This window comes from Coenobita brevimanus, chromosome 24 (assembly GCF_032717465.1).
Source record: "Coenobita brevimanus isolate Jiangsu-jjx chromosome 24, ASM3271746v2, whole genome shotgun sequence".
NCBI classification, from domain to species: Eukaryota; Metazoa; Arthropoda; class Malacostraca; order Decapoda; family Coenobitidae; genus Coenobita; species Coenobita brevimanus.
Window position 1 is genome coordinate 9,102,226 of NC_136977.1, and position 16,251 is coordinate 9,118,476.

The 16,251-nt window shown below is 39.4% G+C and overlaps 1 protein-coding gene across 1 annotated transcript in view; it reads left to right on the top strand.

Annotated features, from left to right (window-relative positions):
* LOC145393487 (ecdysone receptor-like) overlaps positions 1–16,251 on the top strand; it is a 747,239-nt gene that overhangs the window by 687,374 nt on the left and 43,614 nt on the right. The window contains exons 3-6 of the mRNA XM_080267607.1: positions 6,710–6,865; positions 7,433–7,573; positions 12,521–12,645; positions 15,249–15,329. Of these exons, the coding sequence (XP_080123733.1) occupies positions 6,710–6,865; positions 7,433–7,573; positions 12,521–12,645; positions 15,249–15,329 (503 nt within the window). The remainder of the gene's footprint in view (positions 1–6,709; positions 6,866–7,432; positions 7,574–12,520; positions 12,646–15,248; positions 15,330–16,251) is intronic.

Here is a 16,251-nt window from a genome sequence, read left to right on the forward strand (position 1 = left end):
TGATGATTTTTTTTTATTTCCTTGAGGATGCGAAAATAAATATAGTGATTGGTTTTGACTTTTGTTACATTAAGGGCGCGAAAAGAAACACAGCGATTGTTCATGATTTTGTTTCTACCTTGAGGGCCCAAAAATAGACAAAGCGACAGATAAGGACTTTTTTTTTTTTTTTTTTTTTTTTTTTTTTTTTTTCATACTTTGAGGGCGCAAAAACAGAGCAGGCGATAAGTTCAGTGGCTTGTTAGGAATGTGGTTTACACTGAGGGTGCGTAAGTAGAGCTAGCGGCTAATTAGAGAGGCTCGTTTTGCTTTGAAGACTCGAAAATTGAGTTAGCTATTGTTTAGAGTGTTCGTCTTACTTGTATGGGCGCGAAAATAGTGATTAACGTCTTGGCAGCGGTGGGTTCTTTTCCCCTGAATAAAATCGTGTGGTGCAAGCTGGTATAAAATGCAAAGTTCTTCATTCTCCGCCAATATGTTACTTGTTGTTTTCTGTGAGACCAAAATAAGCGTTTGACGTTAAGTGGAATAAAATATCAGGTTCCCACGTTTCACCTAAAGGCTTAATGAGGGCTTTTGGTTTACCTTTGAGCAAGCGAAAACAGAGCTGGCGATTAATTAGTTGGTGTTTTAGGATTGTGGCTTGACTTTGAGGACGCGAAAATAGAGTTAGCAATTAGTTAGGCTCTTTGGTGTATTGCTGAGGGCGCGAAACAGTGTGATTTGAAAAGAGCTGAACTTAGTTAATGGTTCCGTTTCCAGTGTTAATACAAGTGTTCATCGATCGCGTTACCTACTTCCCGCTATGAAACCGTCAGGGAAGCGTAAAGAAATTAACGTGGTGAGCACAGGAATGAGTGGGATGGCTGGAAAATGATGAGCGGTGGGTCTGGAACGGGAGAGTATATATACCTTGTGAAATGTTGTGAAATGGGTGTTGTTGAGTTAGTGGTTTGAGCGCAGTGAAAGTTTACTTCAACATTTACTCCAAGAAAGAAAGTGTGTGTGGGGGTGGGGATGGGTGGGGGTAAGAAATGGACATGGGGACGAAGAAATGGGTGGGATGAGCTTAAATTGTAGTGTGGGGCTGGAAAGGGACCATGAGTGTACCCTGTGAAAATGGGGACTATTGGATCAGTGGTTTGAGTGATGTAAATGTTTATTTCAAAGTTTTCTCCTAGAAGATGAGCTTGCGTTGCACTCATTTGCCTGGCATGTTGCAGTGTCAAGAAATGGAAGAATAAGAAAGGAAAAAGAAATGGTTAATTACTCGTAATGCATTGTGGCCTTAGCTCATAGCAGTTGAGTGATATTAAGGGACTGCATAACTTGTATATAGCCTTGATTATAAATTGGATTGTTCTGCAGCAACTCCAACCCGAGTGTTTTCTGTCTAATTTTCTCCAGGCACTTTTCATTAGCTTGAGACTCATCGAACCGGAGGGGTTAGACATGGGCTTTATTAAACCCTTCATTACAAGATGTCTTTCCCGAAAGTTGAGTAAAATCGTCTGGTGATGGACCATTTAAAATGAAAAATACATCGTCGGACTGAAGAAGCTAACATCAGCACGAGTGTCATTTTTGTCATTTAATTCGTGTTCTCTCCAGACGATTTTTCTCATGGTAGGATAGCACCTTAGTAATAAAGGGGTTATTGAAGGCTGTGTTTTGGTTCTTCAGTACTGTCACACCTCAGTGGAGTAAAATGTTCAGATGATTTAAATTAAAATGTCGTTAATGTTATTTCTATTTTCGTAGCTCTTTCCTGGTGCCATAACCTGAATGATGAATGATCATTAGTTGTCCATTTCCTAGCAAACAGCCTTTAGTATGTAACTCCATAGCCACTCTTGCACATGTTCATTAGGTCTTCACACCATAGTTAGGAGACATGCTGTATTTGCTGTACTGTATATTCTTTCTTACAAGCACTTTTAGTTTAATGCCGTTTCTTTATTTCTTCACCAATTTGCTTCAGTCAAGGGCACATACCTAAGGCAAATACCCTTAGACATCCCTTTCTTTTTTATTTAGTTCTTTTTAAACGAGTTTATGGGTTAAATGATCGTACCACACAAACACATATTTTGGCATCCTGTGTTTTTGTATGTAATCATCACGGCAATTTGCACAGAAATACATCAGCGTACTTTAACACTGTGGAGATCATCCTGCACTCCAATGGTAATAGAGCCGAAATGTGAAATGTGACGTCACGTAACTATTACAACCGCCTTTCTGGTTCTAAACAGACATCCGACATTGTGCCTTTTACAATGTCACCTGTTTCTTCTGGGAGGAAGGCAGCCAGTATGTAAGTGCGAAAACCACTATAAATGTATTCATATATCAACCTTCTTTTATTCTACTTAGGTAAGGTTAAGAAAGTCTGCAGAACTAAGGTGTCAGGAATATGTCAGGTTTGGATGCGAACTTTTTCTTAATATGTACCTATTCGTTATTTTACAGTAATATTTAAGTTATCAGTACTGGTAGAAATAATTTTTCTTCTTGCAGCCATCCTTTTTTCTGACTTGCAAAGCTTAAGCCGGTGAATATACTGTATTATAAGATTATCATGTAAGTACTTTAGTTCTGTGGCACACAGGCAACACACTAGCATTTAGTACATTATAAATCTGAGAGAAAAACCTGAGTTAAACAATAACTCCTATCAATCTAGCAGATACTGTAGTACCAATTGCTTTTTCAGCTGCTTAATCTGATTTTCTTTTTGCCACAGTTCAGTTCAGTGGGTCACACTGCTGTATATACAGTGTGTACCCAGTAGCTAGTTTAAGGTTCATTTACTATTACTTCAGGTTGTTTAAATTCCCCTGGATTTTGTTCGCCGGCAAAGCTACGGTAAGGTCAGATCAGAATTTGATATAGTTTGGGGACTAACAGAAGGCATCTAACTCCTCTAGATCGAAATGTTTATACAGAAGTAAACAAAATCATTAGGAAATAGCAATAACGAAATACGAATTTCAACGGCGTCGCACGCACCGAAATCGTGCATGCCTAACGTACGCTGTGCACTAAGTTCCCCGTATTTAAGAATGTGGACATGGAACATTGTACATAAGGTCACATGCACCGGGTTCATGCATGCAAAAGGTAATCTGTAAAGCATCCCTGTCTTTGGAGATATACCTGTAGTTGCATCCATTGTGCCACCTCTCCATGCCTTCCCCCGCGCTGCACGGGCATCTGGTAGCGCTCATGACTGGACTGTCACACTGCCATATTACAGAACTTTTACCTACCAGAATTCTTTTATTCCCTGAACTGCATCTTTTTGGAACTCGCTTCACCAGAGTGGTTTCTCCCAAAATTTCAAACTACGGCTGTTCAAATCAAACTTTTTTTTTTTTTTTTTTTTTTTATGAAAGGACACTTGTAATCTGGTGTATGGATTTTTTTTTTTTTAATTGGCTTTCTTTAAATCATTTGGTTTTCTTTTCTCCCTTCTGTTATTAAAAAAAAAAAAAAAATCTTCCGTTGCGGCTGCTCTGATGATGATTATTTATTATGCGTCATGGAGGAGGGTAGTTGAGAAATTAAATTTGAATATCGTGTGTAATGTGCAGGCACGTAATTTGGTGCAGGTAAGAGTGAACTATACAGTGGTTGAGCGTGATGTATTCCTACTACTCATTACTACCGAGACATTGATAAAGGTTAGCATAGGAAGGTGGTCTGGAGTGGAGGACCTTACGTGAGACGCATCGTGGAGGAAAGCGACACATCGCCCAAGTGTGACATGAACGCATTGAAAGAGTACCGTAACACAGCTTTAGTCCCTGAATGTACATACTGCCGTGAGCAAAAGTTCGCTGACATTTCTCCCGGCTGTGGCAGTGGAAGGTGTAACAAGAACGCTTATGTGTGATATCAGTATGAAACACACAGGAAAAAAGTACGAGGAGGAAGGATACTCTGTCGTTTATGGAGGAAAGCGAAATATAGGCGGCAGGACACACACTGCTGCCAGGAGCAATGTTAGCGAATTTTTGCTCATGGCTGTACCTGGCAGCGATAGTACCTGCAGCCTACAATACCGCTCACATACTTTATCCAAACATGTGGGAAAATCGACCTTATGTATGGATGACTTTAGGGCTGAAAGTAGCGATACCATCAGCCCTGCCCCACATCACACCTGTAGGGTCTGCATGGAATACTACACAGAGCTTTGTTCAACCTCCCGGACGAATTCTTGTTAATATAAGAGACAGCATTTTTTCCCCTCAGCGATTTATTTTTCGTTTTACCTCATTTTTTAAATTCTTTGTGTATTGATATTGTTTCCGTCAATAATATTAATGTGCAATATGCAAAATGAATAGTTTAGGAAGAGGTTACGAAACCTGTAAAGCTAACGAGAATACGACCAGTCATCCCACACGTTTGAACTGCGTTTTTTTTTTATTTTTTTTTTTTATTTTTTTTTTTTATGGGTGAAAACTATTCTTTTTTTTTTTTTTTTTTTATGGGTGAAAACTATTCTTTTCCGTTTTTTGTTTCCCGTTTTTCGCAGCAGTCGTTCTCTCTCTCTCTCTCTCTCTCTCTCTCTCTCACTTTTACTATCTTGTTTCTCCTCCACCTTTGTCATCTGTTTGTCTGTCTTTTTTTTTTTTTTTTTTTTTAATAGTAGCCTTCATTACGATGATGTATTTTTATTCTTTTTATCTTCATACAATATTATTTAGCGTCTTTGGATTGGATGCTCTCCCAGTTTAATAAAATCGTCCAATAGTAATATGATCATCCCGATCTTGTATCCTGCCTAAAGATGAGGGAGAGAGAAAATTTGAAAACGATGAAAGGGTACAAACGTGGAAAAGCTGTCAAAAGCAAACCCAGACATATTCAAGCCCTAGGAATTATGGCTCCACCTCGCAGGCTTAACCATCTCTCTTTCTCTCTGCCCTAGGCGTTTTTTTTTAGGGGGGGTTATTTCTGGCATATTTTGGTATAGGTGTCCATTGTTTGCGTATTTCTTTGAGGGATAGACGTGTGTAGGTTAATAGGCGTGGCGCGTGTTGCGTCGTGTCAGCTTTGATATCCATCACAGCACTCCATTCTTGCCTTGCTTGGCAGTTACGGCCTGTCCCTTGTTTGGAGCACCTGTTTCTTTGTAACTCGCCTCTCTCTCTCTCTCTCTCTGTATGTATGTACACACACACACACACACACACACATATATATATATATATATATATATATATATATATATATATATATATATATATATATATATATATATATATATATATATATATATATATATATATATATATATATATATATATATATATATAATATAATTTGTACTATACATATATTTGAATGTGTATATATAATGTGAATGTTATGTAATTAACCGGGTCGGTCAGGATCACTTGATGGTTGTGATCATCAGCTTTTACCTTCCCGGAAGGGAGCTGAGAGCTCATATAGTCCGATATAAGGGCAAGGCTGTGACCTTCACGCACGCACACACCCGTCCCCTTGCTCGAGGGGGACAGTAACCACCCACTTCGTCAGTGAAACTTTTCGCAACCTGAGCGAGGCTCGAACTAAGTCTACCAGATGGCAAGCGAAAACGTTACCACTGAGCCAGCGAGCGGTGTGTACGAGTATATACAGTATGTAATATGCAAAAAGATATATATATATATATATATATATATATATATATATATATATATATATATATATATATATATATATATATATATATATATATATATATATATATCGGATATGTACACACACACACGTTTTCTATTTATGCTTTTTCGTACTTCCGTATCACACCTCGATTTCGTACCGGTACCAGTTCTGTATATCCTTGTAGCTCTCTCTGCTTCTCATCACCTTTCCTCTTTATAGCCCTTCTGCTTCAGTTTTTCTCGTCCTCACATTTCTCATCACATTTTTCCTCTACTCTCCCGCAGTTCATTCCTCATCTATTTACTCTTATTTCACTTCCCCCTCCCCACCATTCGACCAGTTCTCCCCATTTTCTACACAATTCTGTCATTATTTATTTTATGACCTCAGTGTACTGTACTTATTTATAGTTACATCTAGTCAATACTTTCACAATGCATACATTCTCTGATGTTGTAATTTAACCATTATTACTAATCATTCCTCAGTTTAGATTTCATCTCCTCACATTACTCTTGCATATACCGGTATTCTTTCTCTTTGTGTACAGTCGCCCTACTTTCTCCTATATTTTGAAGTAATTTTTCATCGCATCATCAATCATTGCCATCATTTAAGCAGAATTGCTGCTTTACATCATTTAAGGAAGGATAAATTGGTATCACTATACTGTAGCTATACTGTTACAAGTGACACAATAACAGTGGATGGATAGGCATAAGTTTTTATTGGCTATACCCAAATTTTTATGTCTGGTAATGTGAAAAATATCTTTATAGCAAAATACATAAAACATGTACTGATAGTAAACCTTTGACATGTAGCCAAGATTCATGGATATTTAATGGTGTGTCAGTGAGTATTTGGCCCATTTTACGGGGCGTGCTATTGATAGTTCTCCCACGTTCGTGATTTCTCCTTCCTTGTTTTCTAGATGCTATCTCACCTTATTCATAGGCAGGGATTATTATGATGATTTTACATTGCATCTCTCTAACCGTGTATCATTTCTGTCCCCTCCCAGGCCGAGATGACATGTCGCCACCATCGTCAGAATCCTACGGAGACCTGAAGAAGAAAAAGGGCCCACTTCCCCGCCAACAGGAGGAGTTGTGTCTGGTGTGTGGCGACAGGGCGTCCGGGTACCATTACAATGCACTTACCTGCGAAGGATGCAAAGGTAAGAGAAGCGAATTAACTCGCTCTTTACTCTGAACATCTATATTATAATGATCAGATTTGTGTGTTTGTTTGTTACCGTAACAGCGAAAATCAGCGCATGGAGCACAATTTTTGTTAGAGCAGGATACCATTAAAATGCTCTAACTTAAGAATAAAACACATCCCAGTCCAGTCAGGCCATCGGTTCCTGAGTTATGGCTCATTTCTGACTGAAGATAGGAAGTGACTTGACATCGAGCGGAGGCCGCCAATGGCGGCCTTTGATTTTTTTTTTTTTTTTTTCATTAATTTCAAATCAGACATTAAACTTCAACACATTTGAGGTTTGTTGTATCAGCATTCAAAAGTACGGTGGTCAGTTGTAAACAAACAGTGAGTTGGTTATTAAAAAAAAAAAAAAAAAAGGAAACATAAAATTACTTTAATTATCTTACAGAACAACATCCTGCCTAGCCCCAGGGAACCACAGACACTCCCTAAAAATGGAGCATGATTTCTTGAAAGTGCTGTAAAAAAAAATGATAAGATGAAGTAGTAGCTTGGCAGTAATTGCTATGTTTTGCAGGTTTCTTTCGGAGATCCATCACAAAGAATGCGGTGTACCAGTGTAAATATGGCAACAACTGCGAAATGGACATGTACATGAGACGCAAGTGCCAAGAGTGTCGCCTCAAGAAGTGTCTCACAGTTGGCATGAGGCCTGAGTGTGAGTAATCTCTAGGGACTTTTTTTTTCCCCATCCTTTCCAGTGCTTGATATTTCTTACCATCTTCCTGATTTCTCTTTTCTCCTTCCTGATTCCTCTTTTCTCCTTCCTGATTCCTCTTTTCTCCTTCCTGATCCCTCCTTTCTCCTTCATGATCTCACTTCTTTCCTTCCTGATCCCTCTTCTCTCCTTCCTGATCCCTCCTCTCTCCTTCCTGATTCCACTCCTCTCTCCTTCCTGATTCCACTCCTCTCCATCCTGATCCCTCTTCTCTCCATCCTGATCCCTATTCTCACCTTTCTTTCTTGATCCCTCTTCTCTTCTCTCCTTCCTTCGTTTCTCTTTCCTGATCCCTCCAATCTCATTTCTGATCCCTCGTCACTCCTTCCTGATCCCTCTCTTCTCCTTCCTGATCCCTTTCCTCCCCTTAGTGATCCCACTTTTCTCCTTTCTGATCCCTCACCTCCCCATCCTGATCCCTCTCCTCCCCATCCTGATCCCTTATCTCCCCATCCTGATCCCTCATCTCTCCATCCTGATCCCTTATCTCCCCATCCTGATCCCTCATCTCTCCATCCTGATCCCTCATCTCTCCGTCATGATCCCTCTTCTCTGTTTCGTTATCCCTCTACTCTCCTTCATGATCCCTCTCCTCTCCATCATGATCCCTCTCCTATCCTTCATGATCCTTCTTCTCTCCATGATTCCTTTCCTCTCTTTCTTGATCACTCTTCTCCTATCCTTCATGATCCTTCTTCTCTCCTTGATTCCTCTCCTCTCTTTCTTGATCACTCTTCTCTCCTTCCTGATCGCTGTTCTCTCCTTCCTGATCGCTGTTCTCTCCTTCCTGATCGCTGTTCTCTCCTTCCTGATCGCTCCTCTCCTCCTGATCACCGTTCTTTCCTTCCTGATCGCTCATCTATCCTTCTTGATCACTGTTCTCTCCTTCCTGATTGCTCTTCTATCCTTCCTGATCACTCTTCTATCCCTCCTGATCATGTTCTCTCCTTCCTGATCGCTCTTCATCTCCTTTTGGTCTCTCTTCTCTCCTTGTGGTCACTCATCTCTCCTCATGGTCACTCATCTATTCTCCTGTTTGCTCTTCTTTCCCCCTGATCACTCTTCTCTCCTTCCTGATCGCTCTTCACCTACTTTTCATCACACTTCTGTCCATCTGGTTGCTCTTCTCTCCTTCTGGTCGCTCTTCTCTCCTTCTGGTCGCTCTTCTCTCATTCTGGTCGCGCTTCCTTCTTTCCTAATTGCTCTTTTCTCTTTCCTGATCACTCATCTCTCTTTTCTGATTGCTCTTCTCTCTTTCCTGGTCCCTCTTCTCTCTATCCTGGTCCCTCTTTTCTCTTTATGGGTCCCTCTTCTCTATTTATGGGTCCCTCTTCCCTCTTTCCTGATCCCTCTTTTCTCCTTACGGGTCCCTCTTCTCTTTAGTACGAGTCCCTCTTCTCTTTTTATGGGTCCCTCTTCTCTTTTAATGGGTCCCTCTTCTCTCTTTCCAGGTTCCTCTTCTCTCTTCTAGGGTTCCCATTCTCTCTTCCCAGGCCCTTCTTGTCTCTTGCCGGGTCCCTCTTCTCTCTTCCCGGGTTCCCCTTCTCACTTCCCAGGTCCATCTTCTTCTGTCCCAAGTCCCTCTTCTCTCCTTCCGGGTTCCTCGTCCCTCCTTCCGGGTCCCTCTTCCCTCCTTCCGGGTCCCTCTTCCCTCCTTCCGGGTCCCTCTTCTCTGTTCTCTTTGCCGATTCCTCTTGTCTCTTCCCTGACTCCATTTCTCTCTTTCCTGATATGTGTTTCCTTATCCCAGTTCTCTTCTTCCATATCCACTGCTTCCTGTAATTATTTCATTATCTATCATCCATGTACCTCTTCCCCCATCTGCTATCCATCCTGATCCCCATTATCTGCTTCCTGTCCATAGCTCATTATCTTCTGTGTATGTGTTCTCCTATTTCCTTCCTGTACCAATTCCCCCATCTGTCTTTGTACCTATTCCCACTTCTCTCTTCCTTTATCTGTTCCCTGTTTCCCTCTTTTACTTGATCCCTTTTCTCCCCTTGCTATACCAGGCCCTTCTTTCTTGTACCAATTCCCTTTTCTTCCCTTTCATCTGATCCTTCTTCTCCCCTCCCTTTACTTAATCCTTCCTCATCTCTTCAAGTGACATATCCCACTTCTTTTCCTGTGCCTGTTCCTTCATCTTCCCTTCCTGTACCAGTTCCTTCTTCTTCCCTTCCTGTGCCTGTTCTGTTGTCTCGCTTTCGTGTACCAGTTCTCTCATCTTGCCTTCGTGTATAAGTTCTCTTGTCTTGCCCTTGTGTACCAGGTCCCTCATCTCTGTTTTGTGTACCAGGTCTCGCCGCTTGCCTCGACATACCAGTTCCCTTGTCTCACCTTCATGTACCAGTCCCTCTGCTCGCCTCCATGTACCAGTTCCCTCATCTTGCCATCATGTACTTGTTCCCTCGTCTTCCCTCTGTGTACTAGTTCCCTTATCTTGCCTCTGTGTACCACTCCCTCTTCTTGCCTGTGTACCAGTTCCCTTGTCTTGCCTCTGTATACCAATTCCCTCATCTCGCCTCCATGTACCAGTTCCATCATCTTGCCTCCATGTACCAGTTCCCTCACCTCACCTCCATGTTCCAGTTCCCTCATCTCACCTCCATGTACCAATTCGCATGTCTTACCTCCTTGTACTAGTTTCCTTGTCTTGCATTTGTGTACTAGTTCCCTCATCTTGCCTTCATGTACACTCTGTGAAAAAAGTATCGGTGCACAACATTGACGAAACATTTTGGATCACGGTACGAAGGTCTCTGAAATATTTGTGTCCGACGTGTTGGGAGGTGTCATATGTCATCTGAGGTATCCCCTCGCTAAAATATAAATAAACATTCTGAACCTGCTACAGCCAGGCATAACAAGTTACCAACTGTCCCACACAGCCAGCATGTGTGAATATTTTCGGAAGACATCGAACCCTCTATGCACCGATACTTTCTTTACCGAGTGTACCAGCTCCCTCTTTTTCACCTCCTTGTAGCAGTGCCCTCTAACCTTCCTGTACCATTCCTCATTTTTTCACCTTCCTGTACAACATGCCTTCATTTTATGAAAAGGATGCATTTGAAAATATCCATTGCATAGCTATTTGTTGTATATCAAGTTTCCAATACCTAAACTGGTAGTTTTGACATCAGTGTATTTCACTTGTTGCTTAAAACACAAAAAAGTATAAAAATTGCTTCCACCTCATCTAAGCTGGAAGCAGTTTAGCTATTTTACTTCACAGCACCTTAGTTTCTGCTTGAAACTCAGCACCACACTGTTGTACCATATTGTTCCTTCAGACACTAACACACTCCATAGTGACAGAGGTCAAAGTCAATCTCGGAACAACCAAATGACTGTAAGAATTTGTTAGTGATTGTATAAGTGAAAATAGCAGTTGCACTAAATATCAGCCAGTGTGGCATCATACAGGATTATATCACATAAGCAAAAATGCAATCATGTATTGAAAAAAGGTCCCAACTTTTTAGTCATTGTATGAGCAAGAATGCGATCATATAATGAAAAAGAGGTCCTAACTTTTTGGTCATCCTATAGCTAAGCAATTCATCACATACCAGTTCATTGCAGAGTGACGGCCTGCAGTGCCAGTTGCCTCCTTTCACCGTGTCACCTTCCTGTACCATTTCCCTCTTCTTACTTTCCTGTACCATTTCCCTCTTCTCACCTTCATGTACCATTTCCCTCTTCTCACTTTGCTGTTCCAGTTTTCTCCCTTTTCTATACCTGATTTCTCTTCTTTGCCTATCTATGCCTAATCCCTCCCCTCCATCCTTCCTGTGTGTGTGTTTCTGACTGAGCTGAGTGTGTTCTTTAACCTTAGTGTCTTACAAGTGTTGGAGGCCTTCTTCGGTGTATCATCATTTGGTATAAGCTGGCATAAAACCAGTGTGTTTTAATCCTCTTAACCCAGTGGGTTAAGTAATATTTGTTCATACACTTTATACAGTAGTGTCTTGTAGTTTTTTTTTTTTTTTTTTTTTTCTGACTTTGGGCATAGGCTTCACAACCCTTTTCTAAGGCCCAGTAGTCTTCGTGTATATCATACACCTCCACATGTCCTAAATGCTGCTGGTACCAACAGTGTAGACTGATGTACTGTATAGGACACTGTTAAGAGTAAGACCATAGAATTTCAAAACACAGTGCAAACGTTGTGCAATGTAATGTGTGTTCTTATTCAGTATTATCATGATACTGTATACTGTATCCCTGTACTTCATTTTAGATGCCCATTTCCTCCTCTCATTGCATCGTTACACCACCACAGACCATTTATAAATTTTGAAGTAAACTTCTTTGGAAGTGAAATATGGTCAGAAAAGTTTGACTTGGAGATTGAGAAAAAGTGTTAATATTATTCTAGTATTTAAAGACAGTTAATCAAATGGAAACTTTAATTTTACCCTCTTAGTGAATGCAACTTATATGTAACAATGCAGTCTAGTTTCCATGGTCTAAGTTAACTGATCGTGAATATAGTAGTGTTTAGAAGGGCACAAGTCATAAGTGAGCATAGTACATTAAAAGTTACTGTAATGCACATGTGAAGGCACTGTAGGGATTGATGATAATGCCCATAGTTAGTTTGACTGCATAAAGTTGCATATGGTTTCTCACTGTCAGGATCTTCCACCAAACTTTATAATGTACTGGTACTCTTTAGAACAGTAACCCCAATTCTGTTTTCTTGTTGCTATGAGATGATTTTAACCTCCAGAGAGATTACCATATTTGTGTTGATGGGGTTAGAAAGTTTCCATTAAACCTGTTACAACCTGATTCCTCTTCCAAAACAGAGTAAAATCATTAGATAGTACCACAAATAAAACAAAAAGTCATCAGATGAGTGATATTTCCTGGGTTCTGTAGGTGTGGTGCCAGAATCGCAGTGCCAAGTGAAGCGCGAGGCAAAGAAGGCCCGGGACAAGGACAAGAAAGAGTACCCTAATATGGGCTCTCCGGTGCAGGATGACAAGACTATTCTTATCAGCCCGGTGAGTCCCACACACTGGGGCACACAGGAGGTGGCTCACGCAAAGGTAAATCCCACACATGGAGCTGCTTGGGTTTGCTCAACACCTGGCTGCATTGGCAGATTTCATTCTGGTCAAAACAGCTACTTCTTTTTTTAAGTGTTGTGTAGAGTTTTTTTGATACATTCTGTCTGTACTGTAAGAGTATAGCAAATGTTAATGATGTATATAATAGTTGAGTTATTCGGAACTGTTTACAGATCACAAATTTCAGGATTTTTTTTTAAATTGCTAGTTACCATTTATAGTAGCTGTGTTGGTCCAGGATTTTGGTACTGTACTATGCTTTCATTGTTCTAAAGGGAGATAAACATAAAGCCATATTGATACCACTGTATAAAGCACAAAGATTTTGGATGCATACAGTGGCCAGAATATTTTCTGTGGTATCTGTGTGTGGGATTTACAGTATTGTACCTTCATGTCTCTTGTGTTCTCCTTAGTTGCTCAACTTAGAGGGCCCGGCTTGGTTTTGAACCTCAACTGTAGACTAAAGCTCTGCTCACAGGACCATATTCTAGGTGTGGTGGGAGGCTTCATAATTCCTCTTTCTCAGCGCAAGTTATTTTTTCTTATTACTTGTTAACTTTTTCTTGTTCAGTGTATTGTTTGTTATCATAATATCTACGTACTGTGCAACCATGGCATACAAAAAAGGACACTAAGGTGCATTGTGCAAAATAAATTGCTAAGGAAAAGTTGCTGTGAAATATCCAAAGCCACTTATAATGTGAACCTTGATTTCATCCTCAACTTCATCCTTATACCCATAGTCTGTACTGCTAAAGGACAAGATTACTGGAAGAGAAATACATATTCTTTTATATGAATTCTCAGTTTTATCCATAGCTTGAAAATGCTCTCATTCTTTGAACTCAAGATGCAATACCAGGACAGGTTGATGCACCCGTACAATACTGTACTTTGTATGCAGATGCAACTGGTTATTTAATTAGTTATCAGAATTCAGTGTCATATTTGAAAATGTGAAGCAATTAGCAAGGTTTATGTAACTGCTAGTTTATCTGAATTCAACAAGTTTTAGTAAACTAATTGTGATTGGTTTTATTATAGATGGCAGACTGGTAATGCAGAGTGGAACTATCACTCTTCAGTGTAGTGTTCTTGCTTCCAGTGTAATAGCAAAAAAATATTTTAATATCTTTCTGGGCACATTTTGAGAATCATGGATTGAATACACCACATAAACAGTGACCTCCCAGATGATAATGTAAGTGAACCATCACGTTTGTTTTGCAAATAGATTATGGTAATTTTAAATTGTCCCGAACAAAGCAGTGCACACAGCTTTTTTCCCAAAATTGTATGGTTAGTTATGTCAAAACTTTATTAAGCCTGCTACAGGAAAACTGTTGACTGTTCCATTTTTAACAAGGAATTGTAAAAATATCTGCTTTTGTGTTTTTCCCTATTATCAGAGAGACAAACTGTAATTATGCCAATTTACATAGTCAGTATACGGCACTGCACACATTTATTTTCCCCAATCCCAGTAATTGTATGTACAGAGCGATAGCTTTAACCTTCCTCAAAACTACTGGTAATGCAAGTGCAGCGTTCAAAACCATCTAAACCCTAGTTTAGAATACATATTGCACTGTGAAATACACATGTACTATATGCATATGATGCTTTTGATACCCCCTTCATAAAGGAATTTGAATCCGTTTTGACCAATTTTATTGTAGTATATTCAGTGTTTAGATAATTTATTGCATATTTGCTGCTCGTTACCTGTTTCATAAGTTAACAGCATATTATTTTTCTAACACAGCTCTAAGCAAATTCAGATAACGTATTTTTATTTCAGGAGAAAACTCAGAGAAAGTAGTGTTAAAAGGGTGACTACCTATCATTAGTGTATTTTGAATTACTGGTATTACACAGAGAACCTAAGGCACTGTGAAATCCCACCAAGAAAGGCTTTATTTTCTGTAAACTGTCAGTAATCAGAGTGAGATATGAGGACAAAGGTTTACTACAGTACAGAACTTGAGTGATAAGGAAGCAGTGTATATCAGTACAGGTCCTGGAGTCTTTGAAAAGCAGCCTGAGAAATGACTTCACGCACACAAAAAAGGGTGATCAGAGTAACTCTCAAGGTCATAACTCTTTAATTTCTTCACAGTGCACTACATGCATTATTTTTCATGGTCTGATGGAGTTGGCATTCTTTGAGTCTGCTTGTATAGGTGTTCCAGTCCTGGCTTTTTGTGGTCTTGTGAGCTTAGATGTTACTTTTCTTATTGCAACAATGTTTCGTCAGTTCATTACATATATATATATATATATATATATATATATATATATATATATATATATATATATAAGGTAAAATATACAGTAATACTGCAGCTCATTGAACAGTAGCTACTGTACATTTGCTTCTCTCATGTTTTCAGTTCATACCATTCCACACCACATGTTGAACATTGTAAAAAATGTACCCAAATCATCGTTAATAGACTGTATAACATTGATATTTTTATTATTGTTGTGCTCCTGGCCATGAAGGCATCATTTACAAAATTGCTTTATTTCAGTGTAAACCCAAAGGGCCATCAACTGCATGTGCTTTGCAGTTCAAAAGTCATGTTGGAAGCAGTAGCATCGGTCAATGTCCTGTAAGTAAAATCTGGCCCTGATATCAAAATTATTTTTGTCCATTTGGAATGTAATTTTTAGTCAGAATTTAAAAATTATGTAGCCTACATGTATCTCTGAAATTTAGTACAGTAATGTGATTGCTTCCACAGGAAAATTTTTCAATTGTCTCGATGTTGTAAGAACAAGTTTTCAGCTGCATAATGCAGTGCTTTTAAAATTCCTTCACAGTACAGTACAGTACAGTACAACGCAGTGCAGCTTACCTTATTTATTTATTTATTTATTTTTTTTATAATGCAGTCTCCCATTTCCTTAGGATGAACAATTACGAGTGATTCTAGTATCACTCACATACTGTTTATATACTGGTTATGTCAGACTAGAATATTCAGGTTTTATGTTGATTGTATTGTGTTCACTGTAATGTTCCATTTTAATGTTGTATATATGGGATACTTAAATCTAATTATTCTTTCAGCTTGGTAGTGCAGGTAAAACCTCATTTATTTATACTGCAGTACTGCATGTAATTTTTACTGTAATTCATAGGGGAGTCTTTATACAATAAAAAATTTGAACTAATTGGCTCCACCCTAGTTAAATCAGTGTGTGTGGCTCCCCCATCCCCTCAGGGAATGACTGTTAAAATATGAAAACAGTCAAACCCCCTACTGAAAAATAATTGCCTTACAATCTTATGATCAGTAACAGATTGTCACTAGTCAGTGTTCAGTATGTACACTTCTTGAGACCAGAGTACTGTATTTTGTTTTGATAATGTTGCTGAAAATCCAAATAATTGAGGTTTTACAGTAGAGTATTATGTTTAGCAACCTGCTTACCGACTTCAACCATGCATCAGCAGTAGGTTGTTTAAGTGAATGGCATTTATTTAGGGAGATAATATATAATGACATTAATCATTTTTGACTGGTCAGA